At 30.7% G+C, this 26,857-nt stretch overlaps 2 protein-coding genes across 4 annotated transcripts; both read right to left on the reverse strand.

The window, feature by feature from the left end:
- Nucleotides 1-1,828: 1,828 nt before the first annotated feature.
- LOC105774121 (WRKY transcription factor 18) lies at nucleotides 1,829-3,556 on the reverse strand. 3 transcript variants are annotated; one of them, XM_012596584.2, is made up of 6 exons: nucleotides 3,420-3,556; nucleotides 3,225-3,314; nucleotides 3,072-3,131; nucleotides 2,654-2,980; nucleotides 2,447-2,563; nucleotides 1,829-2,371 (listed from the first exon to the last, which is right to left on the reverse strand). In XM_012596584.2, exons 2-6 carry the CDS (start codon nucleotides 3,297-3,299, stop codon nucleotides 2,033-2,035), a joined length of 918 nt encoding a protein of 305 aa, XP_012452038.1. In that variant the 5' UTR covers nucleotides 3,300-3,314; nucleotides 3,420-3,556; the 3' UTR covers nucleotides 1,829-2,032. The 3 variants fall into 3 exon arrangements, with proteins under 3 accessions (XP_012452038.1, XP_012451971.1, XP_012452113.1); XM_012596517.2 differs by having other exon boundaries at nucleotides 3,225-3,545; XM_012596659.2 differs by having other exon boundaries at nucleotides 2,654-2,977; nucleotides 3,225-3,544.
- A 14,009-nt stretch (nucleotides 3,557-17,565) lies between these two features.
- Nucleotides 17,566-19,466, reverse strand: LOC105774049 (CBL-interacting serine/threonine-protein kinase 5). Its single transcript, XM_012596399.2, has one exon. The coding sequence runs from the start codon at nucleotides 19,094-19,096 to the stop codon at nucleotides 17,750-17,752; it is 1,347 nt and encodes a 448-aa protein (XP_012451853.1). The 5' UTR covers nucleotides 19,097-19,466; the 3' UTR covers nucleotides 17,566-17,749.
- Between the last annotated feature and the right edge of the window lie 7,391 nt (nucleotides 19,467-26,857).

A 26,857-nucleotide genomic window follows, 5' to 3' on the forward strand; every position in this document is an offset into this window, starting at 1 on the left:
AGAAAGGGGGAAATAAAGGACTAAATTGAAAATCTAACAAAATCTAATGCCTAAATAAAAAAAGGATATAAAGGACTAAATTAAAATGCGAAAATGAAAAGGGATCGAAAGGGGTATTATCCCACCCATATTACACGTGTCCTTCCCTTAGAGGATCAACAGTGGGTCAAGGGACCAAATTGCACAAGAATAAAATAAAATGATAAAAATAAAACAAATAAAAATGAAATAGGACAAAATAAAAAAGAAGCAAAAAAGTGAAGGGACCAAAATGGAAATTATCCCCTCCATGCGAAAACACGCAAATCCTAGGGGGATTCGGGTCGAGCATCCGGGTCCTCCTTCAAAACGACGCCGTTTTGGGGCTTCTAAAGCCAAGCCAAAACGACGTCGTACTAAGGTCCTATATAAGTAAAAAAAATTTGAAAAAAATTCCCTTCTCTCATGCGTCTAAATTTTTTTCTTTCTCTTCTTTTCTCTTAAACAGCCTTTAGGCCGCCCATGAGATCCGACGAGCCCCCATGGCGGCCACCAGTTGTCGACGACGGGGTCCGCCGTCCCCGGTGGCCGAAATCCATGAAGCAATGTCCCTTTCAATCGTTTCGACTCCCAGAACCCAAATCTAGGGTTGATATTTCTTAAAACTTGATAGAAAACAAGAAAACTCCTAGAAGCCTTTCGGTTTCTCTGTAATTTTTATGGGTACCTCCACACCCTAGCGGTCTTAGACAAACCAAGGATGATTTGGAGGTCTTTCATGCTAGGAGGGAGCCGTCCTTTATCGGAGACGGTGTCCTCATCCACTCACGACGGTGGAATACGAGGCAGTGTTCAAGTAAATAAAAAAAATTCCTATCTTTTATTTATTTATTTTTCAAAAAAAAAGTATAAATGAACTACCTTTAAAACTTGTCACTTTTTTTTTTGTATTTGACTCCTTGTGTGTCTGTAAAAAATTACATGCCATTGTTATGACTTTTGTAGCAATATATTATAGAATATTTGGTTCTTTTTCTTGCTTTTTCCTGTCATTTTTGTTTTCTGTTCTCTGTCTTCTTCTTTGTAGGTATTCATGGCAAGGTCAATGGTGCTGGGGAGCCTCGCCTTGCCATTTCAGTGAAAGGGGAGAGACAGGCCTCAGGCAATGCACTCCCTGACGTGGAGCAGCACCGAAGGCTCAAGGGATCAACTAGGGTTTCTAATTTGTTAAGATTTCAGGCTTGGGCTTCGGATGTTTGGGGCTTTTAGCGTTAGGTTAGATTGGGTAATGTATTTGAGCTTGTGTGGGTTATTTGGGTTTGTAAGTGGACTTTAGTTATTGCTTTGTTTATTTATTTATTTATTTATTTATTTATTTATTGGGCTGGACGGATTTGGGCACTTACAGAGGTGATTTATAAAACAAATATTACTTTAATTCTTGAGATTCTTATGCCTTGTAATATGACTCATTTTCGTCTGATTAACTTATGTAATGTGATTTATAAGATAGTATCCAAGGTGATAACTAATAAATTACAAACAATCATGGATATTTGCATCAATAAAGCTTAGAGCGCTTTTGTTTCAGGAAGATTGATCTCAAACAACATATTAATTGCATATGAGAAAAGGAGGGTGGGTAATTTGGATTCTTTTGCTTTTTGAAGTTGGATATAAACAAAACATATCACCGTGTGTAATGGTACTTTGTGAATGCTATGATAATCTGGATGGGTTTTAATAGGACGACAATGGAGTTGGTTATACAGTGTCTTACCACTGTGGTGTATTCGATTGCACTTAAAGGAATACGAGGGGAGGACTTTCGTCCCTCGAGAGGACTTCGTGAAGGGGAGCAATTGAGTCTCTTATCTTTTTTTTTTCAACATAAACAACAAATACATAACTATGAATCAGGGATTTAAAATGCAGTCCAACATGCAGTGAATATCAACAGTGAAGACTGCATTTAAATCCATTCTCTATAAATTTCTGCCTAATTAAGGATGATGCTACGTTTCCCCACTTTTCTATCCTATTCTCATCTCATCTATATAACTCTCCCTGAAATGGCTGCAGCCAGGGCTGCTGTAAAATTTGGGTTTCGAGTCAAAGAAGCCGCCATATGTTGGACTAAAACCTGTTGAATTGCTGCTGGTGCATCATCAACCTCTTGGGTTTTCTTTTTGGCACCGTCCCCATACCCCTCTGGTTGCATCAATTCAAGAGTTGTAGTGGGAGCTGAAGCCCTGGTCGAGGCACAAGAAACAGGCTTGGCACTACACTTGGGGCTTAATATTGCTACTTCACTTGGAGAAGGGTGTGCATGGTTGTGCTCTCCTTCGTAAGTAGCCACCAGGACTGATGGATCTTCAGCACTTCTTTGCACCTAAAAATGGACAACCACTATCAGAAACAACAATCAAATACATATACAATGATCATATATCAATGCTGGACTCACCTTTTTCTTGACTGGACAGTTTGGGGCAAAAGAGCATTTGAAGTATGCTCTGGGAGAAGGGTTATCTTTGGTGACCTTTTGACCATATTTTCTCCATTGATATCCATCCCTTACAATCTGCAACACATATGAAAACCACTAATATTCAGAATTTTCAGCAGTTGGGAGACTAATAAAGTCCGACGAAAACTAGTTTAGGAACATTACCAGGCTGTTATCAGAAGGATTTGTGCGAACATAAATCCTTGAAATGGTGGTCTTAATGCACTCCCTAGGCACTTTACATGAATCTTCATCACTACAGCTGGTCTCTTTGTTTCCATTACTGAATCCAATCATGTTGGTACTATAATCTTCACACTCGGCTTTTCTCTTTTTCGATGTCGAAACTTCATTTTCAGAGTTAATGGTCACTAATTCCGTGAACTTGTTCTGCAAATCGTTGTAGCAGTGACCCAAAGCTGTTAACATCTCAGTTAGCTTCTTGTTCTCAGCTTTAATCCGATTCAATTCCTCCACCAAATCTGCATTCTGCTAAATGAAAACGAAACTTTTGTTCATAAGAAAAATACTTTATATATTCAAGTTCTTGTTGAAGAGAATTAACAAGTACTCCATGAAATACCTCTTGTTTGAAGGGTAGCTTCACATCAGAGTCAGCCATTTCTCCCTCAGATTTGGTCCTCTGTTTCAAAAAAGTCGAGGGAAGATTTGTGAGGACCAACAAATCCAAAAAGACAAGAAAGTTAGTCCCTCAATTGATAATATCTAAACTCACCAGAGCTTTGTTCCGGTGATGGAAAGGATTGATGTTGAGGTCCAGCGTAGTATCCACCCAAGCTGATGATCCCATCACTCAAATTTTACTCTAAAACAAACAAACAAACAGGGAACCAAGCGAGCTGAAGCTAAACAAATTATGAGGATCCCTCTTAAGATAGTAAAAAAGGGAACGACTATGAAAGATTAATACCCAGAAACTTATATATAGAAGAGGCTTGAATGTGGTTTGAGTTATTCAGGGAAGTTTAAAAAGTGATGAGGTTGAAAGAGCCTTCTCTGAGAGGCATATCCCACTTAGAATCCTAATTTGATAGAGCAGTCCACGTTATATATAGTTAGAGATTTATGACAAGAAAAGGGGGTCGCAGAATAAATCACAAAGTCGCGCAAAATATTGATAAAACTTGAATTTATGACATATATTTTAATGGTATTTATTTCGTATTCAAACATGACGTTTAGGGTATGATGTCAGTCGGCGTCAACGTCAAGCCCCCGTCCATCACCGGCTATGAATGATAGTTTATGGCTACATACATACATATGGCTAAAACAAGGGTTCGTCGTCGACTCATCGTGTTGACCTTAATTTTATCTCCATCAGCGCACTTACTCGCATGCCCCCCTTTCCACGTTTCTTCGTGTCACAAAACACGTGGTTTTCTCCTCTCTTTTTTTTTTTTTTAATCTTTTTCTAAGTTGAATTTATTTTATCATTCTGCCAAATGTTTGTATACTAGTTTTAAAATAATATATTTTTTGTTTTATTTATAATTTTACATGTGAAAGAAAATGTAAATGATATATTAAAAGTTTACTTTCTTTTAGTAATCACGGTTGGAATTAATGGTAAGCTCCATCATATTTTCAATTTCAAATAGAAAATATGTTTGAATACCAGAGATAATATTATTAGAAGGAATAATTATAAAATAAATCGTAAAATAAAAATGATAGGTTCTCATCATTTATGTGCAATTAATAAATGTAAAACAATAATTTATAAATAAAATAATGAAGTATGTAATCAAAGCAGATAGTCAAGATTTTTTAGAATAAATGCTTGCTAGCCTTTATTAAAAAGAGAACATTGGGACTACAAGGCAAATGCAGCGACTGGAAACTAGTTGTTCAAACAAAACGTTATATGCAATAAAATCAAGAAAAAAAAATCAAAAGGGAAAGTGAAAAAAACCGTGGTAGTTGGTACATTAATACGGTTCGTTCCAGTAATAAATCATAAATTTTAAGTTATGTTGGAGTGTAAATTTGGATCGGTATTACTTGATGCGTATCGGTTGATTTTATCTGTATTTATCAGAATGTGGTATATTGGTCAGTACTTTTAAAATGTATTTTCAATTTGTAACAAAAATTAATATATTTTAATTTTTTTATTTTTATAATTTTTCTGTACAAAAAATAATTTTAAATATATTATAAATTTAATTTTTTTTATTTTTATTTTGAATTTGTTGATTTATGAATCATGGTAGTAGATACCGTCTCGGAACCAGTCGGAACGTGCTGTTCTAGTAGCAAATCAAAACACAAACTTTAGGTTCCGTTCCAGTGCAAATTTTTATTGGTATCGCTCGTATTGGTATGTACCGGTTGATTTCGCCATACCAATCAGAGTATGGTGTATCGGCTGGTACTCAGAAAAATCAATTTAAAAATATATTTTAAATTTAATGTTTTTATTTGTTATTTGTACAAAAAATAATATATTTTAATTTAAGTTTATTTTTATAATTTATTTGTACCATAAAATAATTTTAAAATATATTATAAATTTAAATTTAATTTTTATTAGTTATTTTAAATTTTTTTAATAATGGATTGTATTTGTGAAGCTTATTAAATAATATTTTATATAATTGATGAGTTTATTTTTGTATCTTTAAATTTACATATGGTCTGGTTTGAAACTCATGCCACCAATTTTTTAAAAATTATAACCTCAACCAAAGTTTTATTTTTCTTATGATTATTTTATATTTGAGATTTATTTAATCTCATTATTTGATATTTATAAATACTTATACATACATACATATATATATATATATATATATATCAAATGCTTTTAAAAAATAACAACAACTCCCAAACGGTACACTGAAACAAACCGGTACCCGTCTGTATCAGTACCGATAGAAAAATGATACATCTAGCAGTACAGTACTAACTACCTTGTTTATGAATTGCTATAAGCATAGTATAAGATGATCTATTGTTTAATTTATGTAATTTTTTTTGCTTTTTTAGAAAGAATATTTTATATAATTGATGAATTTATTTTTTGGTATCTTAAAATTTACATATGGTCAGATTTGAAACTCACGCCACCAACATTTTTAAAATCTTTTTTACTATCTCAACCAAATTTTTATTTTTAAGAGTATTTTACATTTGAGATTTATTTATTCTCATTATTTGATATTTGTAAATAATTTTTAATATACTTATATCAAATGTTTTTCAAAAATAGCGATAACTCCGAAACGGTACACCAAAATAGTACCGGTACATACCAGTATTAGTAGAAAAATGGTATGTCTACCGGTACTGACTACCTTAAGAAAAACACATATAAGTGTTCTCCTTTTTCTCCAACTAGCAAAAGGATCAAGCAAAACCTCTTATGGGTTGTTCTTTTACATTTTTAGCTGGAAAAGCTAAATTTTTCTACTTTTGATGGAAAAGTTAAAATTTTAGTTCCAAATAAAATGGATTTTTTATTGCTTTTGATGGAAAAGTGCTTTTTCATCTAAAAGCCCGTCACAACAGCATAGGAGAACGGGGCTTTAATTTCCAATCATAGTAAATAAAAGTCGATCTTTAAAGAACAAGAAGCGTCCGAAGAGAAGAAACCCCTAAGAAAAAATAGTGAACCCAAGGCCAAAACCTAGTCTACAAACTCCCAACATCGTTACCGGCACCAACGTTGAAGCTCACCCAACACTGCACCTTTGTTGATCCCTTTCCACCACATTAGCCACTGTATCTGACACTTCTTCCATCCAGTAAGTTAAATCCTCCAACTTAAAACCCTCGTCAGCTAGCAAGTCGATGAGCTATACAATTATCCTTTGTGGGTTTGGATAAATTGGGTTGGTTAGCAAAGTTTGTACTGTAAAAATTTATATAATAATCTCTTTCTTTAGGCATGACTTTTCGAAAACAAGTTGTTGAATCGAATTGCATCAACAAATCCCTAATTTCCATCTTTCTTTGTATCTTGTTTTATTCTTTCATTGCAATTACCCGATAAAAGTTGCATTATAACATTAATTACGTTTACTAACTAAAATAAACTATTTACCGAACTTGATGAACTTCCAAGATCAACAATAGATATTTATATTCTAATATGAGGAATGGAACACAATTTCATCCTAATAAGAATACAATTTATAACTTCTTCTTCTTTTTTCTAACCAGTCAATCTCTGACCGCAATTGAACATGTTAAACACAACCCATGTGTATGAACTGAACCTTTCAACTTTTTGAGACTGGAAAATAGTAAATTTGATGAGGAAAAAGTAGAAACAATGCCACACCCTCCTAGCATTCATTGCACATTCACATTAGGATGTTTTTATTCAATTCCCATGTCTCCACATTCAACCCCCAATTTGTTTGTTTACTGATTTTATTGTTATAATTTAATTATCTTATTTTTTAATTTTTAGTTGAATCGGTCCAACAAATGGATTCAAGATTTTAAACATTGAGTACATATCAATACATAGATATTAGATACCATTGGAAAGAGTGAGACTGAACTTCTGTTCAAGTATTTGAATAAGTTTGAATTTTGAAATCAATATTGTTGATATGAGTTTTATCTGAACACCACTTTAACTCTGATTGCAAACTAAGGACCTAGTGGTTATACAAAAATAAAACAAATAGATAATATTGTATAATTAGGAAATAAGAGGGACTTGCAAGTATTTTTAAAATTAATTATATATAAAATGTCCTTATTTGATTTAGGATTAACATATTTGTGTCTTGAATTTGATGACTTGTGTTCAGTTGGTATTTAAAATTTTTGAGACTTATCTAGCACTTAAACTTAAATTTCCTACCTTTTTGTAACGTCGTTAGAATGTGATGATGTAACATTGACAATCAATAATATGATGATACATGATAGCCTCACATTATGACATGCAAGAAGCATTAATAAAAAACTTTTAAAAATATATAATTTTATAAAAAGAAAACATTATAAACACTATTTCACATAAAAAAACCTATATAGATAAATGTTTAGATTTAGATAACTCTAGATGTCTATTTGTCTAAATTCATTCCAAATGCGCTTTTTTTATTAGTTTTTTTGTAAAATATTTTATATTTTATATTATTTTTAAAATTAAAAAATATGAAATATATAAATTCTAAAAGATCTTTTAAAATATAAAAATTATAAAAAAAAACTATAAAATTATTTTACATCCAAAATGAATATGGGCAATAGATGTCCAAATTCAAGTGAACCTAAACATCTATTTGTCCAAGTTTATCCAAAGCATCCTTCTTTTGATAATTTTATATATTTTAAAGTTTTTTATAAAATATAATGTTTTTATATTATTATTTTGAAATAGATATCCATAATATATAAAATCTAAAAAGTATTTCTAAAAATTATAAAAGATTATTTCATTCCGAATCAACCTTGACAAACCTAAACAAACCTAGACAAGTGAATGTCCCAATTTAAATGAGCCTAGACAACAATTTGTCCAAATTCATTCCAAATATGTTTTTTAGTAATATTATATTTTTTAATCTTAAAATATATATTCACCCTAGTCATGGATTCAATGAGTAAACAATTTTTACTTTGTTGAGTAATTGTTCTATTGTGCCCCTCATAATGGCTCAGTCACACACACACACACATATATATAAGGCACGGTCCGCTGATATAACGTGCTAGGGGTAATTAAGCACCATGCGTGGTGACACGTTACCCCTTAGGAGTTATCTATTTATTAGATACTCCTAAAAAGATTATGGATGAGTAGGATGAAACTATGCAAGTGGCGGAAACTTATAACCAAAAACTCTTCAAGTTAACAATAGACGAGCTTACGTGTCAAGCGAACTGCCACATTTTATATTATATAACATACCTAAAAAAAGAAAAAAAGAAAAAAGAAAAGGAGGAAGCTAGTAGATCCCAAATAATTTGACCATTTCAATAAACCAAAACATGGAGTAGAAATCCAGTTGGGTTAGGACAAAACATTTTAAATGTTTTATTTTCATTTTTACTTTTCTGGTGCATCTAAAATTTGATTCCACAAGTAGTGGTACCGATCCCTGATGAGACCAACTTTTTCAAACCATGTCAAAATCAATAGGAATGTTCTTAAATAATTCATATCCACGAAACTTAAAGTCAAAAAGTCAATCCAATATAAGCTTGTCGTATTATTGTTCGTTTTCCATAACCTAAACTTGCTCATCATGATATCAGCAACTTGACATGTGTAGGATGATGCCTCATCTCTTACGTAAACATCATTACCCATGAAATTATTTAATGTATGGAGTTGGTGTGTTATCAATCTACTGTACTTGAAATCTCTGAATTTAACTCCTGTATATTTATTTGGCGATTTTTTTTCTTTTGTATTTTTAAAATTTAAATTTTAATTCTCACCAAATAATAAATTGTTAAAACCGTTAAGTAAAATTTATTATTTTAAAATTTAATGTGTCATATATTTTATTATATATGTAATGTCATGTTAGATTATTTTTTCTACATATTACTCATTAAAATTCAGTTAATGGATTAACAAAAATTATTTTACGTTAAGATTGAAATTTTAAAATTCGAAAAGTATAGAGATTTAGAATGATCCAAATAGAAAATATAGAGTAAATCTACAACTGTATGAATAGTACAAGACTAGTAATGGGTCATTTTAGTCTTTTTTTTAAATTTTCAATATTAGTCAAATAATAAATTGTTAAAACCGTTAAGTAAAATTTTACCATTTCCAAAATCTAATCGTCAAACATTTTATTATATGTGTAATGTCATGTTAGATTATTATTTTCATATATTACTCACTAAAATCCAATTAATGGATTAACAAAATTCATTTTACGTTAATCTTGAAATTTCAAAATCCAAAAATACAGAGATTTAGAATGATCCAATTGGAGAATATGGACTAAATCTACAATTGTATGAATAGTATAAGACTAGTAATTGCATGTAACCAAACGGATTTAATTACTATTATTTAGGGTAGAACTGAAATTTTAAATTTTAAAAATAGAAGGACTAAATTGGATCAAATAAAAGTATATGAACTAAATCTACAACTTTCACAAAGTACAAAGATTAATATAAAAAAATAATCCCTAGTACCTCTCCTTTTCTTGCACAATGTGTTTCATGCTTTTTGGAGGGTAAATTATATCTATGTTGAAAACACACAATACGATAGGAGTTTGACTATATCTATTTAAGGGTTAAACAACCATGTTATAATCAATGTTAAATAGAAAAAGTATAGTTATATATGAATTCAACTTTTATTTTGCTTTTCTATTTTATTTCTTTAACAAGTGACATGATTCGGGTCACACAACTCTAACGTGGCCAATGTTGTTTACTCACAATAAATCTTACCAATCCATATAATGACCTTAAAAGAAATATCTAAATTGGTCTTCCTAGTTACCCATCCATGCAATTGAACATTGCAATTAAATAAAGAAATTCTAAGTTAGCTTGATAATATATGATGGACAAACCCTCATTGAAATTCTAAGTAGGCTACTAGGTGGAATCAAGCAAATTTATTTCTTCAAGCCTTGCAACTTTCTATGTTAATAAATATAAATTTTTTTAACGAGATAACAAAGCTTTGAGCATAATCAGAGACAACCATTGGGGAATCTTCATATGATTCCAACAAAACCATAATTTTCTCATTAATTTTTCTGTTCTAATAAGGTTACCTCAATAAATAAAAATACATAAATGCAAAAGGTGATGGAAGCAAACATTAAGAAAAGCAGTAGCAGCACTCTCTTAGAACCATATATAACTCTGATGGCATTTTCCTCTCTTTAAACCTTTAATATTACAGCAGAATCAAGTAGTTTGTTTAGTTCCAACATATTATGCTTCAGTTCTTTGATCCCAGCACTTGAATGGGTAAAATAATTCTCATCTTATGATGTGCAAATGGTTGTTGCTAATGTAGAAACCTTTTTGGAAATCATCTTTTATTTGAAAACAAAAATGGTGACACCACCAATCCTTTTTATTAGGTATGATCGGATCATCTCGTAATTTGATTATTTTGATAAAAGTTTAGACTTACTAAAACGATGGTTTTTGGTCTACAAAATTCAGGAAATGGGTTCGGGAGTCAGTTACGTACGAGGAATGATTAACACCCTCGTAATGCCCAAAATTGGTACCTATTTGATTAATTGATGTCATAGTATCGAGAATTGAAAATTTGAAGATAATTTAAAACACAATACCTTTTTGTGTAATGTTATTTTTAATTAAAATCACTTAAATAAATTAAAACACATGTGAAAGGCCTTATCTCGAAGTAACCAAAACGAAAAGGTCATGTCCCGTAAGTTAGGACATCACATTTTGAATCCTCGAAAATAAAATCGCTCATTATTTAATTACTATTTAAATCTCATGTGTTCTTAGTTTTAAAAGGACGTTCGGTTATCTAAGTTCAAAGAGAAAGTCGAACCCCGTAAGTTAGGGCACAACTTCTCCAATCTCCAAATACAGAACATTGCCTTGGTTTTTTTTTTTTTTAAATCCTTTTATGCATCGGGTAAAACGAATATAACATTTAATGCGATGTACATTTGATTTATTTGGGCATAGTATAAAAATGAATAAATAAATTTAAACATGATTCGTGGCATGGTCGTAGTAAAGTAAAATAAAATGGAAGTGTGTAAAAATGACGATGATATTAGAAAATAATAAAAAGAATAAAATGTCATGTTAGTAAATGATAATGATATAACTATAATAGTAATAGAGCACCGATTCATAGTAGTAGTGGCAATAATCATGTCATAGTTACTACTCTAATACCAATTGAATAATAAAAGAAAGATAAATAATAATACGGGCAAAAAATGCGAAAATAAAAGAAATATAAATAATAAATTTTAAATATAAAAGGGTAAAGAAATAATAAATAAATAAAACAGTTCATAAAAGGTTGAAATTAAATAAAGGACTGATTCGAAATTTATATGAAATTAAAAACATAAATTGTGATAAAATAAATAAATAAATAAAGGACTAAAATATGACGTGCGAAAAGGAACAGGGACCAAATGGAAAATTATTCCCAACCCCGTTAAATGCACCGTTCCTTTGACAAATCGGGGGACTAAATAATAAGAAAATAAAATAAGGGGTAAAAATAAACAAAATAAAAATAACATAGGACGAAATTGCAAGAAAGTTTAAAAGCGGAAGTACTAAAACAGAAATTAGATCCCTTTTTTAAAAAAACATGCGGATCTTGATGTATTTGGGTCGGGTATTCGAGTCGCACTCTAAAATGATGTTGTTTTGGGCATCTTAAGGTCAAGCCCAAAACGGCGTCATATCATGACCCTATATAAGTAAAAAATTAGAAAAAAAAAAAAGGCCAATTGCAAACTGTTCGTACAAAAAAATTTCACTCCTTTCTTTTTTTCTCTGAAGGCCTTCCTGAGTCCGGCCACTAGGCCGCCGTTGCTCTGCCGCGGCTGGCCACTAGGCCGTCGTTGCTCTACCGCGGCCACGATCGTCGGCAACGGTGACTGCCGTCTCCGGTGATCGAAAATTTTCAAAACCCCCTTTTTGATCCCTTTTTTTAGGGAACCCCGTTTTGCGGTTAAAATCGCCACAAGCTTAATAAACTCAGACCGAAGGTACGTAAAGAAACCTTTTGATTTCTCTCCCCTTCCGACGAGGCCTTCAACGAAGCCCTAAAGGGACTCCGAGGCTTCTCGACCCAAATATGGGTCTCATCAACGACCAAAACAGGTAAAAAAAAAGGCTTTTTTATTATTTCCTATATCTATTTCGAAAAAATAAAAATAAAAGTATCACCTTTTTTGTATATGATTTTCTTAGGTTTTTTTACCCAAATTGTATAAGCCCAATTTTCCCGGGCCCAAAACCAAATAAATAAAACCAATAAATAAATAAACAGTCCAAATTACCAAGTCCTTTTACAAGACCCCATGGCCCAAAATAATCAAAAAAACCCTAAAGCCCAACAAGCCCACAACCTAAACAGAAAACAGAACCCTAGCCTACTGTCTTCAGCCGCACCACCTGCCCTTTTGACTTCCACGCTGCCGCCGTCACCTCTAGCAACCACCAACTCTGCTACCTGCTCCATCTGCCCATCAGCTACCCTGCAAAATGAAACAAACACGCAAAGCAGAAGCAAACAGTAGCAAAACAGTAATGGAAGCTATAACATTGTATCAATCTGTTATAAAAAGAAAAAATGTAACCTTTTCGGGGGGTTCCGATTTCAAAAAAAAATATTGAAGAAAGGAAAAAGAAAATTAGTGTGAAAAGGTGATATTTTTAGTCTTTGTCTCTTCGATTTTGATCGGTTCTTGTTCTTTCTTTTCTCTCTCGATTAATAAACTTAAAAAAGTAATAAATAGGAACTTACCCGAACGCCGCGTTTGAGTGGTCGCCGGAGTCCTTCGGGTCACCGAAAATGGACGGGGATGGCGACTTTTGGGGGTTTTTCTCTCGGCCTTAGGGCTTTAAGGACTTGATTCATGAAAGGCTTTCGAAACGGGGTTTAAAAAAACCGACTTTTCGACTTCCGACCGCCGCCTAAGGCGGCGCCGGCGCCGGTAATCGGTGACCGGCACGGTGGTCCACAACTGATCCCTTGACCGGAGGAGGGAAAGGGAATAGAGAGGATTCTCTGCTTTTTTTTAAGGAAGAAGAAAAAATGATTTTTAAAATATTTTTACATACTTTTTAATTTTTTTTAATTTTAAAATATTTTTAAAATACTTTTTTTTATTTTTTATTTTTAAAATATTTTTAAAATACTTTTTTAATTTTTTTAATTTTAAAATTTTTAAAATAAAAATGGGCCGGGCCGGGCCCGAGCTTATGATTTTTCCCGGGCCGGGCTTGTGAAAAATCTTAGGCCCATATTTTGGGCCGGGCCTAGGACCCGGGCCAAAAATTTTTATGGGCCCGGCCCAGCCCATGAGCACCTCTACCTCCAACCCTTCACTTTATTCAATACATATCTAGATATAGGTATGTGAATGAATTCTCAAATACTCATTTATGGCTCAACTAGATGTTCGAGATTAATGCAATTGGAAAATAAAATAAACACCATTCTTGGTGACTTCTCTCCATAGTTGTATGCGACAAAAGGATCATGCCAAAACAAATACCATGCTATGCGGAATGCATTTAACTAGAAACAATCATCTTCATATTCAAAATGTAACAGTAAAATTTTTCTTTAAAATTGATATAAATACAAACAATTCAATTTATATAAAAAATATTTAAATCATAATTAATTAAAATTGAGTAATATAATAATATAATTAAAAATTCATGAAGACTTAATTAGTTTTATATATATATATATATATATATATATATATATAAAATATCAAGGTCATATATGTGTGTGTAAAGTAACAACAAAACTTTTATTTTTATTTTTTAAGTTTGAGATTAAATTTTATTTATTCATTTTAAAATAAATTAGTATATAAAATTTAATAAATATTTTAAATAAAACGTACAAAGCTTTAGAATAAAAATATCTAATAAAATAAAATGGAGAAATATCTAATAAACGTAGAAATTGATATCTCATTAAAAACAACAAAGATTTTTTTTTAAAAAGAAAAGATAATCACAATACCCATATTTAGTTACCAACCCAATTTAATTTTAGAGGATAACAATATAGAAAAAATTTTAATTTATAAAATATTGAAATGAAGCTATTATAAGAAATTCAAAGACTTGGTATCTATGTACAAAGATAAATTGCAACCTCAAAATTATTTTAAAATGCAAAAAATTAAGAAAGTAAAATATAATTAATTAGAAATAAATGTATCTTAATAATAAAATTATAATAATTTAATTAAGTAATTAACATTTCTAAAATACATTTTGTAACGGGGTTTATTAGGTAAATGAGTTATTCGGTATAGTAAAGAGAATAAAAAGAAAAGATTTTAAATTTTAAATACCTAAATTGACCATATTTACTCATATTAAGAGCTTTATATGCATATTATATATTATAAAAATACTTAACAACAAAAGAAAAATTATTTGTAAGGACTATAATAGTTCTATTAATTCCTACTTGAAGTAGAAGACCATAAGCAGGAATTGGGGTTACTTTGGGGGTATGAAATTTTAGCCCAATCAAGCCCAACTTGAATAATGGGGCTAACTGGGTCATTTGTGCCTCTGAAAATGTTTCAACTTTCCAGTGGTGAATATGCTAAATGTTTGGGTCTCAAAACAAAGTTCCCAACTACAATTTTTCACTTCAATTTATGGAAAAACAAGACCATTTACTTCCTAGTCTTGTATTTGTCAAAAAATTGGGTTTTAGGGTAATATACGATTTTCATGCTAATTATAATTGCATACACATTCACTCTTTTGCTGGCATAAGCATTATTGCGAGAATATGAGTTTGAGTGTGTTAAAACGTATTATATTTCTATTTAAAAGTTAAAAAGGGGCTATAAATAGTTCTATATTTTATAAAAAAGAACATATATTATAAGAACTTAAGCTTTAAAAAAAAAATTGCGACATCAAGAGTCCTAAACTGATATTTGTTTAGTTTCTTTAATTATCAAAATAAAGTTGTTCATATAATTGATTATGTCAAAATAAATCCAAGTTTAATTTGAAATTTCATATATTTTGTAAAGAAACTGCAATAAAATACAGTCCAAAAGATATTTCTCATCACATTGCGAAATTTTACAATTTATAATCAAAGAATTTAAAGGGTTTATTTTTTTATCTAAGGGTATTTTTTTTTGAAAATTTTACAACATGCTCATAAAAATGTTTTTTTTATTTTATTATTATTGCATTCTTAGATTAATTAGACAGAAATAATTAACATTGTTATTAGTCTTTCTTGTTTGTTTAATTTTAAAATTGATAGAAACTAAATTGTTCTCTTTTTCTTTTGTAAAAGGGAGTAAATTTTTAATTTCAAAATTGACAAGGATTTGAGGATATTTAGACCTAATAAATTTCATGTCATAAAAGAAAGAAAATGAGTATTCATTTATTTATATTTTTATTTTTGAATTTTAATAAGTAAAACTAAATTGATAGAATAGAATGTGTAAAGTTGAAGGCTAAATTTTTAGAATTAAAATTAAATTAATAGAATCAGTAAATATTATATAGCTAAATTTTTATTATGCCAATAGAAAAAGGGTTACCGCTAACGATTTAACAAGAATTACCAAATATTGAATTTCAATAATGTTAATGATTAAAATAAAAAAGTATAAACTTAAATGACCAAATCAGAAATAGGTTAGAAATAGGTTGCTAATAACTAAGTGATTAATTTTATAATTTACCTAAATTTTTATTTAATACTTAAATATTACAATTATCCAATTAGATGATCAAAACTCAACATTCAAAATCTAATTACATTATCTAACTCTATATCCAACATTTAATGAAAGCATTATATGAAAATTATGTTTTGAAATTTCAACATTATCTAAAACTTGATGGCGACTCTATTTTAACCAGCATTTGATCATGTAATCAGATCAGACACGTATCCCCATGAACCTTTTTTAATTTAGCTACTAAGACTACAAATTCATATCATCTGAAAGCTACTTCGGAGGACCTTCCACTAAATGACTTTTTTTAATGTGTCACAACCTGATTTCTACATCTTTCATTTTGTTCTTGTTGCTTTATGCTCGGTGCCTCATTCTCATTTGTTACTACTTTACCAGCGACATTTGCCTTAATCTTAGATTAAGACTTGTTTAATATAATACAATTTAATTATTATTCCACTCCATCACTGAGGAGTCAATTGAAAAAATGACATATGTAATTAGGTTATATTTAAAAATATAAAAATAAGAATAGGACACTAATTCGATTAAAAAATTATGAAGATATTTTTTCGTAATTAAAATAAGGGTACTTTAGCCTTTTATTTTAATAAAACCAATAAAATTTGCATAAAATAGGAGTTGAACCAACGCCAATTAGATTAATGAAACTTTAAATTTGTTGCTTAACTAAAGTTTCATTCTAACATGTGTTATACATTTATATTTTAATATACACAATTTATTATCTCCATCGCTTGTATGTATTAATAATGTTGTTAATAGAGTTAGTGTCACAAGTTAATTCGACACTAACTCTCGGTTGATGACAACACCATCATAAACAATTGTGGTGCATTTAATATTATTAATTAGATATATTTATGTGTTTAAATAATGTTTTTACTCATAATTTAATCTTATTTTATTTTAATATCGTACATATTTCATGTGTTATTATGATTAATTAGTTTCAAATCGTACATTTCATTATTTATTCTATGTCATTTTTAAACACACATCTGTAATCTAAATTTACGGACGCGTGTGATAGGACTTCTAGTAGTAGTTTATTCTTATTGGTGATACATGAGTTGTAAAAAAATATAGATATAAATATGGAGTTGGGAAGTTGTTTTCAAGGTTCTCCGTATTTATTTTATAGTTTATGTCTGAACTTTGTGGTTATCTCTTCTAATAATGTTGTTTTTAAAGTTTAAATTTGCATTCCCTCAAGAATGCAATGGGTCTTACCACTACATCAAATACTTGTTAGTATAATGGATAATTGAATAGATTTTAAGCAAATTTTTGAGTTAAATTTTTATGGAGAAAGAAAAGAGTAAAGAAATGGTCCTAAACTCACGACTGCTTGTGGAGTAGCTATCATTATGCTATGCATATAAAACCAACTTTCAAAAATGCTCTCCATGAATTGGATTTGCAGAGGAAAAGAATGTTTGAATTAACATTAATTTCCATGAATGCTGCTGCAACAGTCCTTCTCTTTCTCGTCTCAAGACAGTGATTGGTTTAAAAACAAAACAATGGCTGCTGCAACTGTAGCTTGCCTTCCACAAACATGCCATCCATCCATCACTTTTGTCTTTTTTGTTTTCGTTTTCTTTTCCCAAACCAAGAAAGCAACAGAAAGAAGGCAAAAAGTTGAAAGGAATTAATTTCTCATCAGAAACTCCATTGCCACTAAATACTTGCTTATTATGTGTACGCAATATCCAAATCCATATTATGCATTATTGTACTAATCACAGAATACGTATTTACAGATTCTCATCCTCCACCAAAACAGAACACACACAAAAAAAAGGGTAAACAAAGAAAATTTTCCCTATTTCTTCAATGTGTTAGGCTCGGCTGTGTCTTGTTGTACTTGTTTTTCACGTTCTTCTGCCTCATTGAAACTGTCACCTTGCCATGTCCAAACAATGTCTTTCAATGCAGGCCTAACATCTTCCTCGCAAAACTTAGCATACTCCAAGGTATCCCCTGCTGACTTGGAGAATTCGACCACGGCTACCTCCGGTGCCACCTCGAACACCTCAGCGGTCACCAACAACCGCCCTTTCCTCCCTTCCGATGACCCTTGTAATCTCATCTTGAAGTCCTTGGCTTTCCCCACCCTGAAGTTGAACCCCTTCGCAACAGCTTCGACTTTAGACATTATAGCACTGGCTGAACATCTTGACGTAAACATCGTCCCCGATTTTCTCTTGTCCTCGAACATGCCCGACAGATCGAACCCCGACGACATAGAGGAAATGAACTCGAACGCGTTGAAGAATTTGGGAGACGATGGTTTAGTACTCTTAGAGGGTGCGGATTCATCATCGTCTATCGGTTCTTGGATCGAAAACGCAAGGGGACGTGTGAATTCTTTTCTGAACCAAGGATCACGCATTATAGCTGGGATTGTGATCCTTTTTTCAGGATCTGCCACAAGTAGTTTCGAGATCAAACGCTTCGATTCCGTCGAAAACCAGGTGGGGAACTCGAATTCGGCTTTGAAAACTTTCCTATACATCTTCATCATATTCTCATCTTGAAAAGGCAAGAAACCTGCGAGAAGAACATATAAAACAACCCCACAAGACCAAATATCAGCTCTGGATCCATCGTACCCTTTTTTCCTCAAAACCTCGGGAGCAACGTAAGCTGGTGTCCCACACTGAGTGTGAAGGAGACCATCATTGAGAAGCTGCTCAGGCAAAGCCGACAACCCAAAATCAGAGATCTTTAGATCTTCATTTTCGTCCAACAGGAGATTCTCAGGCTTCAAATCACGGTGGGAAACACCTCTGCTGTGGCAGAAATCAACGGCGCTGATCAGCTGTTGAAAGTACTTACGAGCGACGTGTTCTTTGAGCTTGCCTTTGTAAACTTTGGCAAAGAGCTCACCCCCACGGACATGTTCCATGACAAAGAAGATCTTTTTCTTGGTCGCCATTACTTCTTTGAGCTCCACTATGTTGGGATGTCGAACAAGGCGCATCACTGAGATTTCTCTCTTGATTTGCTCCATCATCCCTTTCTTCTTCACCTGATCTTTGCTGATGACTTTCACCGCCACGCTTTCACCGGTGGCTAATTCTTTCCCGTAGTAGACTTTGGCGAAAGTCCCTTTCCCTAACAGCCTCCCCATCTCGTATTTCCCAAACAAAACATGCCTCTCCTCCATCGCTGTTTTCCTTTTCCCTATATACTACTTTCTGGTAACGCTGTTGTGTTGGTGGCTTAATGGAATCTAATGGTATCTAGGGTGCTAGTGTAGGTTTTGAAAGATGGGTAATTTAAGGGAATCCAAGAAAGAACACAGTATATGGTGATTTGGAAGGACTCCATTGGAGGAGTTGAATTCAGTATAAGGAAATATTGGAAGGGGCACCTGGTATTGAATTTTAGGAAGTTGGGACTGCTCACAGCGGCACACAGAATGAAGACTATAGACCAAAATATTTTTGTGAGATTAAATAGGGAGTGGCGTTAATGTTGCGGAGACGTTACAACAAACCTTTCATTGGTCTAATCAAATTTCACTTCTTTTTTATCTAATCAAGTAATTGCCTTTTTTGGGGGAAGAGGATTGGATGCTCTGTTTTTGTATGGTGGCTAGAATTTGGTGTTAAAAGGATGAGGAACTGGGGTCACTTCTTTTGATCCTAATGTTCTTAGCCCACCATGTCCCCATCCCAGCTTTTGTAAGATATGGGATTCGAATTTTATATTTATAAAAAATTAACATAATATAAATAACAAATAAGATTTTGAGTCAATGGTTTAATATAAATATTAAAAATTAGGGTAAATTATTTAGTTGGTCATCCAACTTTCATTTTAGTTATTCAAGTGTTAAATCTCTAGCGACGGTTAATTGTACATGTCACATCATGTTTACACCCTCATTTTAGTCACCCAACTTTTAGGTCGCACTCATTTTGATTACTAAAAAAAATATTTTTTTAATATTGATTGGGGTAAAAAAATCAAGGATTAAAATGAAAAGGATTTAAAATTTTCGACAATGAGATAAACAAGTAGAATTTGATCATTTTTGTGTATTATTTTAGGACTACTACTTTCTCACTTTAATTCTTGGTTTTTTTTACCTCAATCAATACTTAAAAAATATATTTTTTGAGTGACCAAAATAAAAGTGACCTAAAAATTTGGTGACCAAAATGAGAGTGCAAGCATGATGTAACGTGTACAGTTAACTATCATTAGAGATTTAACGCTTAGCTTAGGTGACTAGAATGAAAATTCTCTAAAAGTTGAGTGGTCGAATTGCAAGGATTTCATTTTAGATGATCAAAATAAAAATACTCTAAAATTTGAGTGACCAACAAAATAGTTTACCCTAAAAACTATAAACGCATAGGTTGAAATTCAATGATGTGGTAATATTTCTCTCTTTTCTATGTAAAAACATAAAATAATAAAACACCTTTAAAATAATACAATTTATTTTATAAACTCAATTAAATTAGTTTTCTAGTAATCCATAACATTAACTTAATAAATAGATAAAAATAATAATAAAAGAAGTATGTAACTTGAAATGTGTCCGACCCTTCTAAACATTGAAAGTCGCATATACATATCTGACTAGGTAAATTCTTTTTAAGAGTAAATTATCAAAATAGTCACTTTGATTTACCTCAGGTTACATTTTAATCACTTATGTTTAAAATATTATGTTTAACATGTTGTAACATTTTAGTTATTGAGCCGTTAATTATCGTTAATGGCGTAACGATAAGCTAACGTGGCACGTTAAATAATTATTTTAAACAAAAATTTAAGTCAAATTATACAATTAGTCTCCATATTTTTTCGTTTTGAGCAATTTAATTTTTTTCTTTAATATTCTTTTACCTTTTTCTTCTCCTTTTGTTTTCCTCCTTTCTTCATATCTTTTAACATAATTTTTCTATATTTTGCATTTGTTAAAACTAGTCTCTATACTTTTATTTTTAAAACAATTTAATTTGTTTTATTTTTATTTCTTTATTTTCCTTTTCTTCTTCTCCTTTAATTTTAACAATTGTTATTATTATGAATCAGTATTTAGTTTTTTTATTTTATTTATTTTAGTTCTAAAATAAGTGTGCTAGTGAATCCAACTGTAAGCGAGTATATGTAAGAACTTAGTCAAAGTGTTGACGTTATTCTTTTAAATTATTATTATTATGGATCAGTATTTAGTAGATGGATGGTGTATTATTTTTATTACTTTACAAGTAATTATTTTATTAAAGTTTTATAGAATACTAGTCAACTTCCCAATTTTATTTGTAGACGAATAATATGTCAATATTATTATTATTTGTTTCGTATGTTATGCTTGGCTAGTTTATATTTTAATTTGCAACCAATTTAAATGGGCTGTCGGTGTAAGGATTCTTTCCCCAACTTGTTATTAATTAATAATTTTAAACGTGGACCCTTTGAAAGTATTAAATAATAATCCCACATCTTAATTATTTTGGGAGTTGGGTTTGATTAACTCATATTAAATTATTATTATTATTATTATTATTATAAGCTTAAAATAGGTCAAAATATCATAGTAGATTTTGTACTATATGAATTGTATTTTGGCTTTTCTTTTGAAAAATATGGTAATTGGGTTTTGTATGTTACATGAAAGAGTTAAATACTTATTTTGGTGTTTTTGTGTGTGGTTTAATAACAATTTTAATTCTCCATCCTTGTATATTTATTCAATTTGGTCTAAACTCTTTTATTTGTAATATATATGCTATGCATTAGTCTACCCTAAAACTGTTCTTTTAATTATAAGCATTTTTGCATAACATTGGCCTTTTCCATTGTTTCTTGCTTTCTATTGTTCTTTTGAGTAATGAAAGGAAATGAAACTTGCATTATAATTACGATTTTGAATTTGTTGTGAAACAAAAATGAAGAGAGAATAAACAACAAAACGAAATAGGAGAGAAAATAAAATAAATAACTCAATAATGAAAACACTAAAACAATTATTTACTACTAACTAATATAAAATCAAAACAAAAATAAATAAAAATATCGATGCATGCAAACATAACACTAAATATATAAATGAAGCTAAGACATGATGTTTTACTCGAAAATTAATAATGAGTAAAGTAATAAGGGTTTAGAATACATGAATTAGGAGCACTTATCAATTGACTTGACAATTCTGAACATTAATGAGACCCATTAGAGGTGCAACATCCTTTTTTCTGATATTAAACATGTTGAGTTGCCGGTGAGATCACCATCTATGAAAATTGTGGATTATGCATCAAATTTTGTTGTACAATGTGATTTGCTACAAATGTTGGATGTAGGTTACACAAGACCATCAAATTGAGGGTTTGCTAAGGTGTTACAAAGATCTTTTCAGAGTTATGAAATAGATCTACAAAACGGTCCACAAATTGAAGTAGTTATCATTACTCAAGGTTCATCAAGTGTTTAGTGTAAGTATGCCTAAGACTTAAATCAAATCAAGTTACAACAAATGGCAATAGAAGCGACAACCTATAATTGAAATGTACAATCTGTGGTATGGCATATCGAGTTCAACAACGACAAAATTATAGGCCAAGTCAATTTACCCAAAAGAAAGGACTACTTGATAATGAGGTTAATTAGAAATTAGCTGAAGCATTGTGGCATTTCCAAAACGAGATTGACCAATTTCATTTTGAGGAGATAAAGAGGGTATTGATAGATTAGGTGGGGAGCCTCTCATGGCACATGCACAATGACCTGTGACCAAGGCACGCATAAAGAGTCAAGAAGTTTTTTTTGAGTAAATTGAGATTACTTAACCTACCAGAGACCAATTCTTGATGCCTATCTACTTGAAGTCTCGTGGTCTAATAAATAATTCGGTAACTTGTAATTTACCAAATTAATTTGAATTATAAGGATAAAGATAATAGAGATTCTAAAATTCCTTAGAACTTTGTCTTGTAGAATGTAGATAGGTTTGAATATGAATCGTTAATGTAATTCAAGCTATATCGTTGATGTAAGGGGATACACAACTATAAATGGAGGCTTCCCCAACTTCATTTGTATCATTCATCATTCAATAATAAAATACAACAAGCAATTATTCATGCTTTCTCGAGTGTTCCAACTTTTCTTGCTTGTATCACCTTAGTAGCTTTTAACTTCGGTGTCCTAAAAAGAATTCTTTGGGATTTTCAACTTGAGTGTTCACTCTCATAGACAATTTGGAAGCCAATTATCCGCTTAAGACTGCCTGGTTTGCTCGGTCAAAATTCAAGTCTATGACATATGTAGGGCCTTGACCCTTGGCTAAATGGTTCAATTACACTTTTAGCCCCTCTTAACCTAACTAATTCAATTTAATCTATTCTAATTCTTTTTCTAAACCCTCTAAAAAGTTAATAATTCAGTTTAAGCAATTCTGACGTAAAAACCTTAAAATATTTTAATTTTATCCCTGCCCATTAAAACTTCTAATATTGTCCCTGCTAGCAAGACAAAACTTATGTAAATAAAAACATAATTAATAAGTTCTTTTTAAATTAAATCAAAACTTAATATACTAAATATAAACAACTTTTTAAAAATAATAATTAACTTACCCCAAATATATGGTTATATTAATTTTTTTTTTTTAAAGTTCTATTTATCCACAACTAGAGTCATGAGTCATTCAGCATAGGCCCCAAAAATTTGCCTTTATAAATTATTAATTTTGGACTATTCATTCTTTAAAGCAACACTTCACTTAATTGCCCACAAATCTTTGATCAAAGGGTTGAACACATTCCACGTACACATTTTTAGGCGATTATTAATACTTAATCACACCTATAAACCACCCACTTTTTTTTGCCTCTCTCCATATCAATATTGTTATTTTTTTAATTTCTCAATATATCTATCATAATGAGTCCAGTAATTAAATTTTCGTATTTTGTATGCCCATTAAGAGGTAGATATCGGCCACGAATTTTAAAACTGATCCATAACTAAGGTGAGGATCGAACCCTCAAATACTAATTAATGTATGAAAGTCGTTTACTATCTCACCTAACTCTCGCGATTCACATTAAAACTTCTATGTAAGGGTAAAGTTATTTTTTTTAAAATCAAAATTAGGTTATAAATTTTTGAAGAATTAAAATATAATTTTATTTTTTAAAAATAAATCTACAATTCTATATTTTTAGGAGCTAGCCTCCTTCAAGGCGCCTCGGCAATTTTCGCATAAATTATTTTATAAAATAAATATTTATTAATTAATGAACTCTCAATCCGCTTTTATATGATTTTTTGGCTTCAACTTTTGAAGATCATTATGTGTACAAGTCTCTCTCATACATACATTAAATAAGAAATATATGATGCCCAAGTGGAGCAGCCTTGTAGCTCCATCGACACAACCGATGCAAAATATCTATAATCAATTATAATGATTAATTTAGCTTTGCTACATTTTAAGATTAATTAATTTGTTTGTGAGAAGTGGAACCAGTTTAAAAACATCAATGAATTTGTTTAGTAGAAGTGGAAGAAGATATTTAATTTACAAAATTATATACATTTAATATATCTTATAGAAGTCGGTTGAATTTTAACTCAATTGACATGGGTATTTTTTTTGGTGGAAAAACAAGCTAAATTAAAAGAAAAACAAAGCCTAAATCTATATCTTTACTCAAACAGCTGTTTTTAAGTTTTGCTCGAATTCTTCATTTAAATCTTGAGATGGATCCCACACATGAGAGTTAGTATACTCTCTTGCCCAACAAACAGAATTCTTGATGATCTCTGCTAAACTCCATGTTAAACATTGAAAGACAAATAGATTCCTATTCTTCCATATACGCCATGCTACTAGCCCGAAAAGAGTGGGCCAAGAAGCTTTAGCCTAACATGTGTATTGTTATTAATGTAGAATGACGTGAGTTTAAGTGCACTAAAGCGCATTATCCTCCTATTTATGGGTTAGGGAGGAACTATAGGTAGTTTTTTGTATTAATATTTATGAGTCGGAGCGGAGACAAAGAGGCGTGATTGATAAACAATGGGGTCAAACATATGGAAAAGACAATTTTCCATTTTGGAGGCTATTGCTTTTCCTATTGTTATTCTATATTTATATTATTTATTAAGCTCATACTAAATTAGCATCACCTTTAATTGAGTTACTAATTTGATAGAGAAATTATACAATTATCCTTCTATAATTAAAATAAATTATATTATTCAAAGATATTTTAATATTTTAGTTTTAATAAAAACTAATAAAAATTATATATGGTGGAATTTAAACTCACGCCAATTATTGGATTAATAAAACCTTAAATTTATCACTCAACCAAAACTTTATGATGTTCAAAATTTATAGATCCCATGTCACATTCAGTAAAAAATTATGATACATGTATTGGGTGTACTCAATTTGTCCGAGCTTGCCCCATGATGTGTTAGAAATGATACATTGGGATGGGTGTAAAGCTAAGCAAATTGCTTCCGCTCCAAGAACAGAATATTGTGTTGGTTGTAAGAGATGTGAATCCGCTTGTCCAACGGATTTCTTGAGTGTTGGAGTTTATTTATGGCATGAAACAACTCGAAGTATGGGTTTAACTTATTGATACGATCCAGAAAACCCTAAATACATTTTGAATCCATTTGATTTTTTTATTCAAAAAACCCGTGCTCAAAAATGTTTTTTTTAGCATCGGTTTTTCTGGTCCAAGTGTATCTTATTTTTACCACAAATTATTTTACTTGGTTAACAATAATTGTAATTGGATTAGTAAAACCTTAAATTTATCACGCATCAAAGCTTTATTTTGATTTTTTTATATACATTTTTTAATATACACAATTTAGTATCTCCACCAGTTGTATATCTATACTTGTATACTATTAATAAAATCCCTAACCATGCATACGGTGGTATTTGAACCCGTGCCAATTGGATTAATAAAATTACCTTAAATTTATCACTCAACCAAACGTTTCATTGTTTATTGTATGTTATTTTTAAACAAACATCTATGTTCAAAATTCGTGGTTTTCACGTGCATACGTGTATGATAGGATTTCTAATATTAACAATGTTATTAATTGAGTTGGTGTCACAAATCAACTTGACAGTAATTCTCAATTGATGACAATGTCGTGATAGATAAATGTAATACATTTAGTATTATTAATTTGATATATTTATATTGTTAATTTCATATGTCATTACGATTAATTAATTTCAAACCATACATTTCATTATATATTGTGGATTATTTTTAAATATATCTTTATATTCCGTGATTTTCACAGTTTTCTATTATGAATTATATTTATAAGTAGTGATTATTTATATATTGAAAATAATGTAGTAAAAGTAATGATGGAAGGCAACCGCTCCCTTCCATATTTCACGACTTTTGTTTGAATTTTCAAAATGCACAGCATGGGAACTGTTTAAATATTCCCTAATTTTAATTTTTCTTTGTATTTAAACATTTTCCACTATTGTTATGATCATTTAAGTATCAATCAACCTAATCAACAAATGAGGGATTGGGCAACCTTGTTTCAAATCTTTTGGGTTTAAGAAAAGATTTTTGAGAATTTTAATAATTTTTAGTTTTTTTAATTTTTAAGTGAATTTGAAATTTTATAATAAAATTTGGATTGGGTAACGAAAATTACGAAATTAAAATATATAAATTAATTTGACAATAAAAATAAAATATAATGATCAAATTAATAAAAAATATATAGATACCAAAATAATAATTTAGCCGGAGTAGGAAGCTAAAAAAATAAGTATTAAGTTTTTATTTTATTTTTTTAAGAAATAAAGGATCCAGAAGCTTGCAACAACTCAACAAATTGAAACCATTATTTCAGCGACAAACCGGCAAAAGAACGAAAAATGTCGATTAGTGATTGG

Source organism: Gossypium raimondii, chromosome 7 (genome assembly GCF_025698545.1).
Source record: "Gossypium raimondii isolate GPD5lz chromosome 7, ASM2569854v1, whole genome shotgun sequence".
In the NCBI taxonomy this organism is placed as follows: Eukaryota; Viridiplantae; Streptophyta; class Magnoliopsida; order Malvales; family Malvaceae; genus Gossypium; species Gossypium raimondii.

Coding starts and splice junctions, on each gene's coding strand:
- LOC105774121 (XM_012596584.2), bottom strand. CDS start 3,299: ATGGGATCATCAGCTTGGGTGGATACTACGCTGGACCTCAACATCAAT. Junction 2,564..2,653: donor ATCCTTCTGATAACAGCCTG/GTAATGTTCCTA, acceptor TATGTGTTGCAG/ATTGTAAGGGATGGATATCA. Junction 2,372..2,446: donor ACTGTCCAGTCAAGAAAAAG/GTGAGTCCAGCA, acceptor GTCCATTTTTAG/GTGCAAAGAAGTGCTGAAGA.
- LOC105774049 (XM_012596399.2), bottom strand. CDS start 19,096: ATGGAGGAGAGGCATGTTTTGTTTGGGAAATACGAGATGGGGAGGCTG.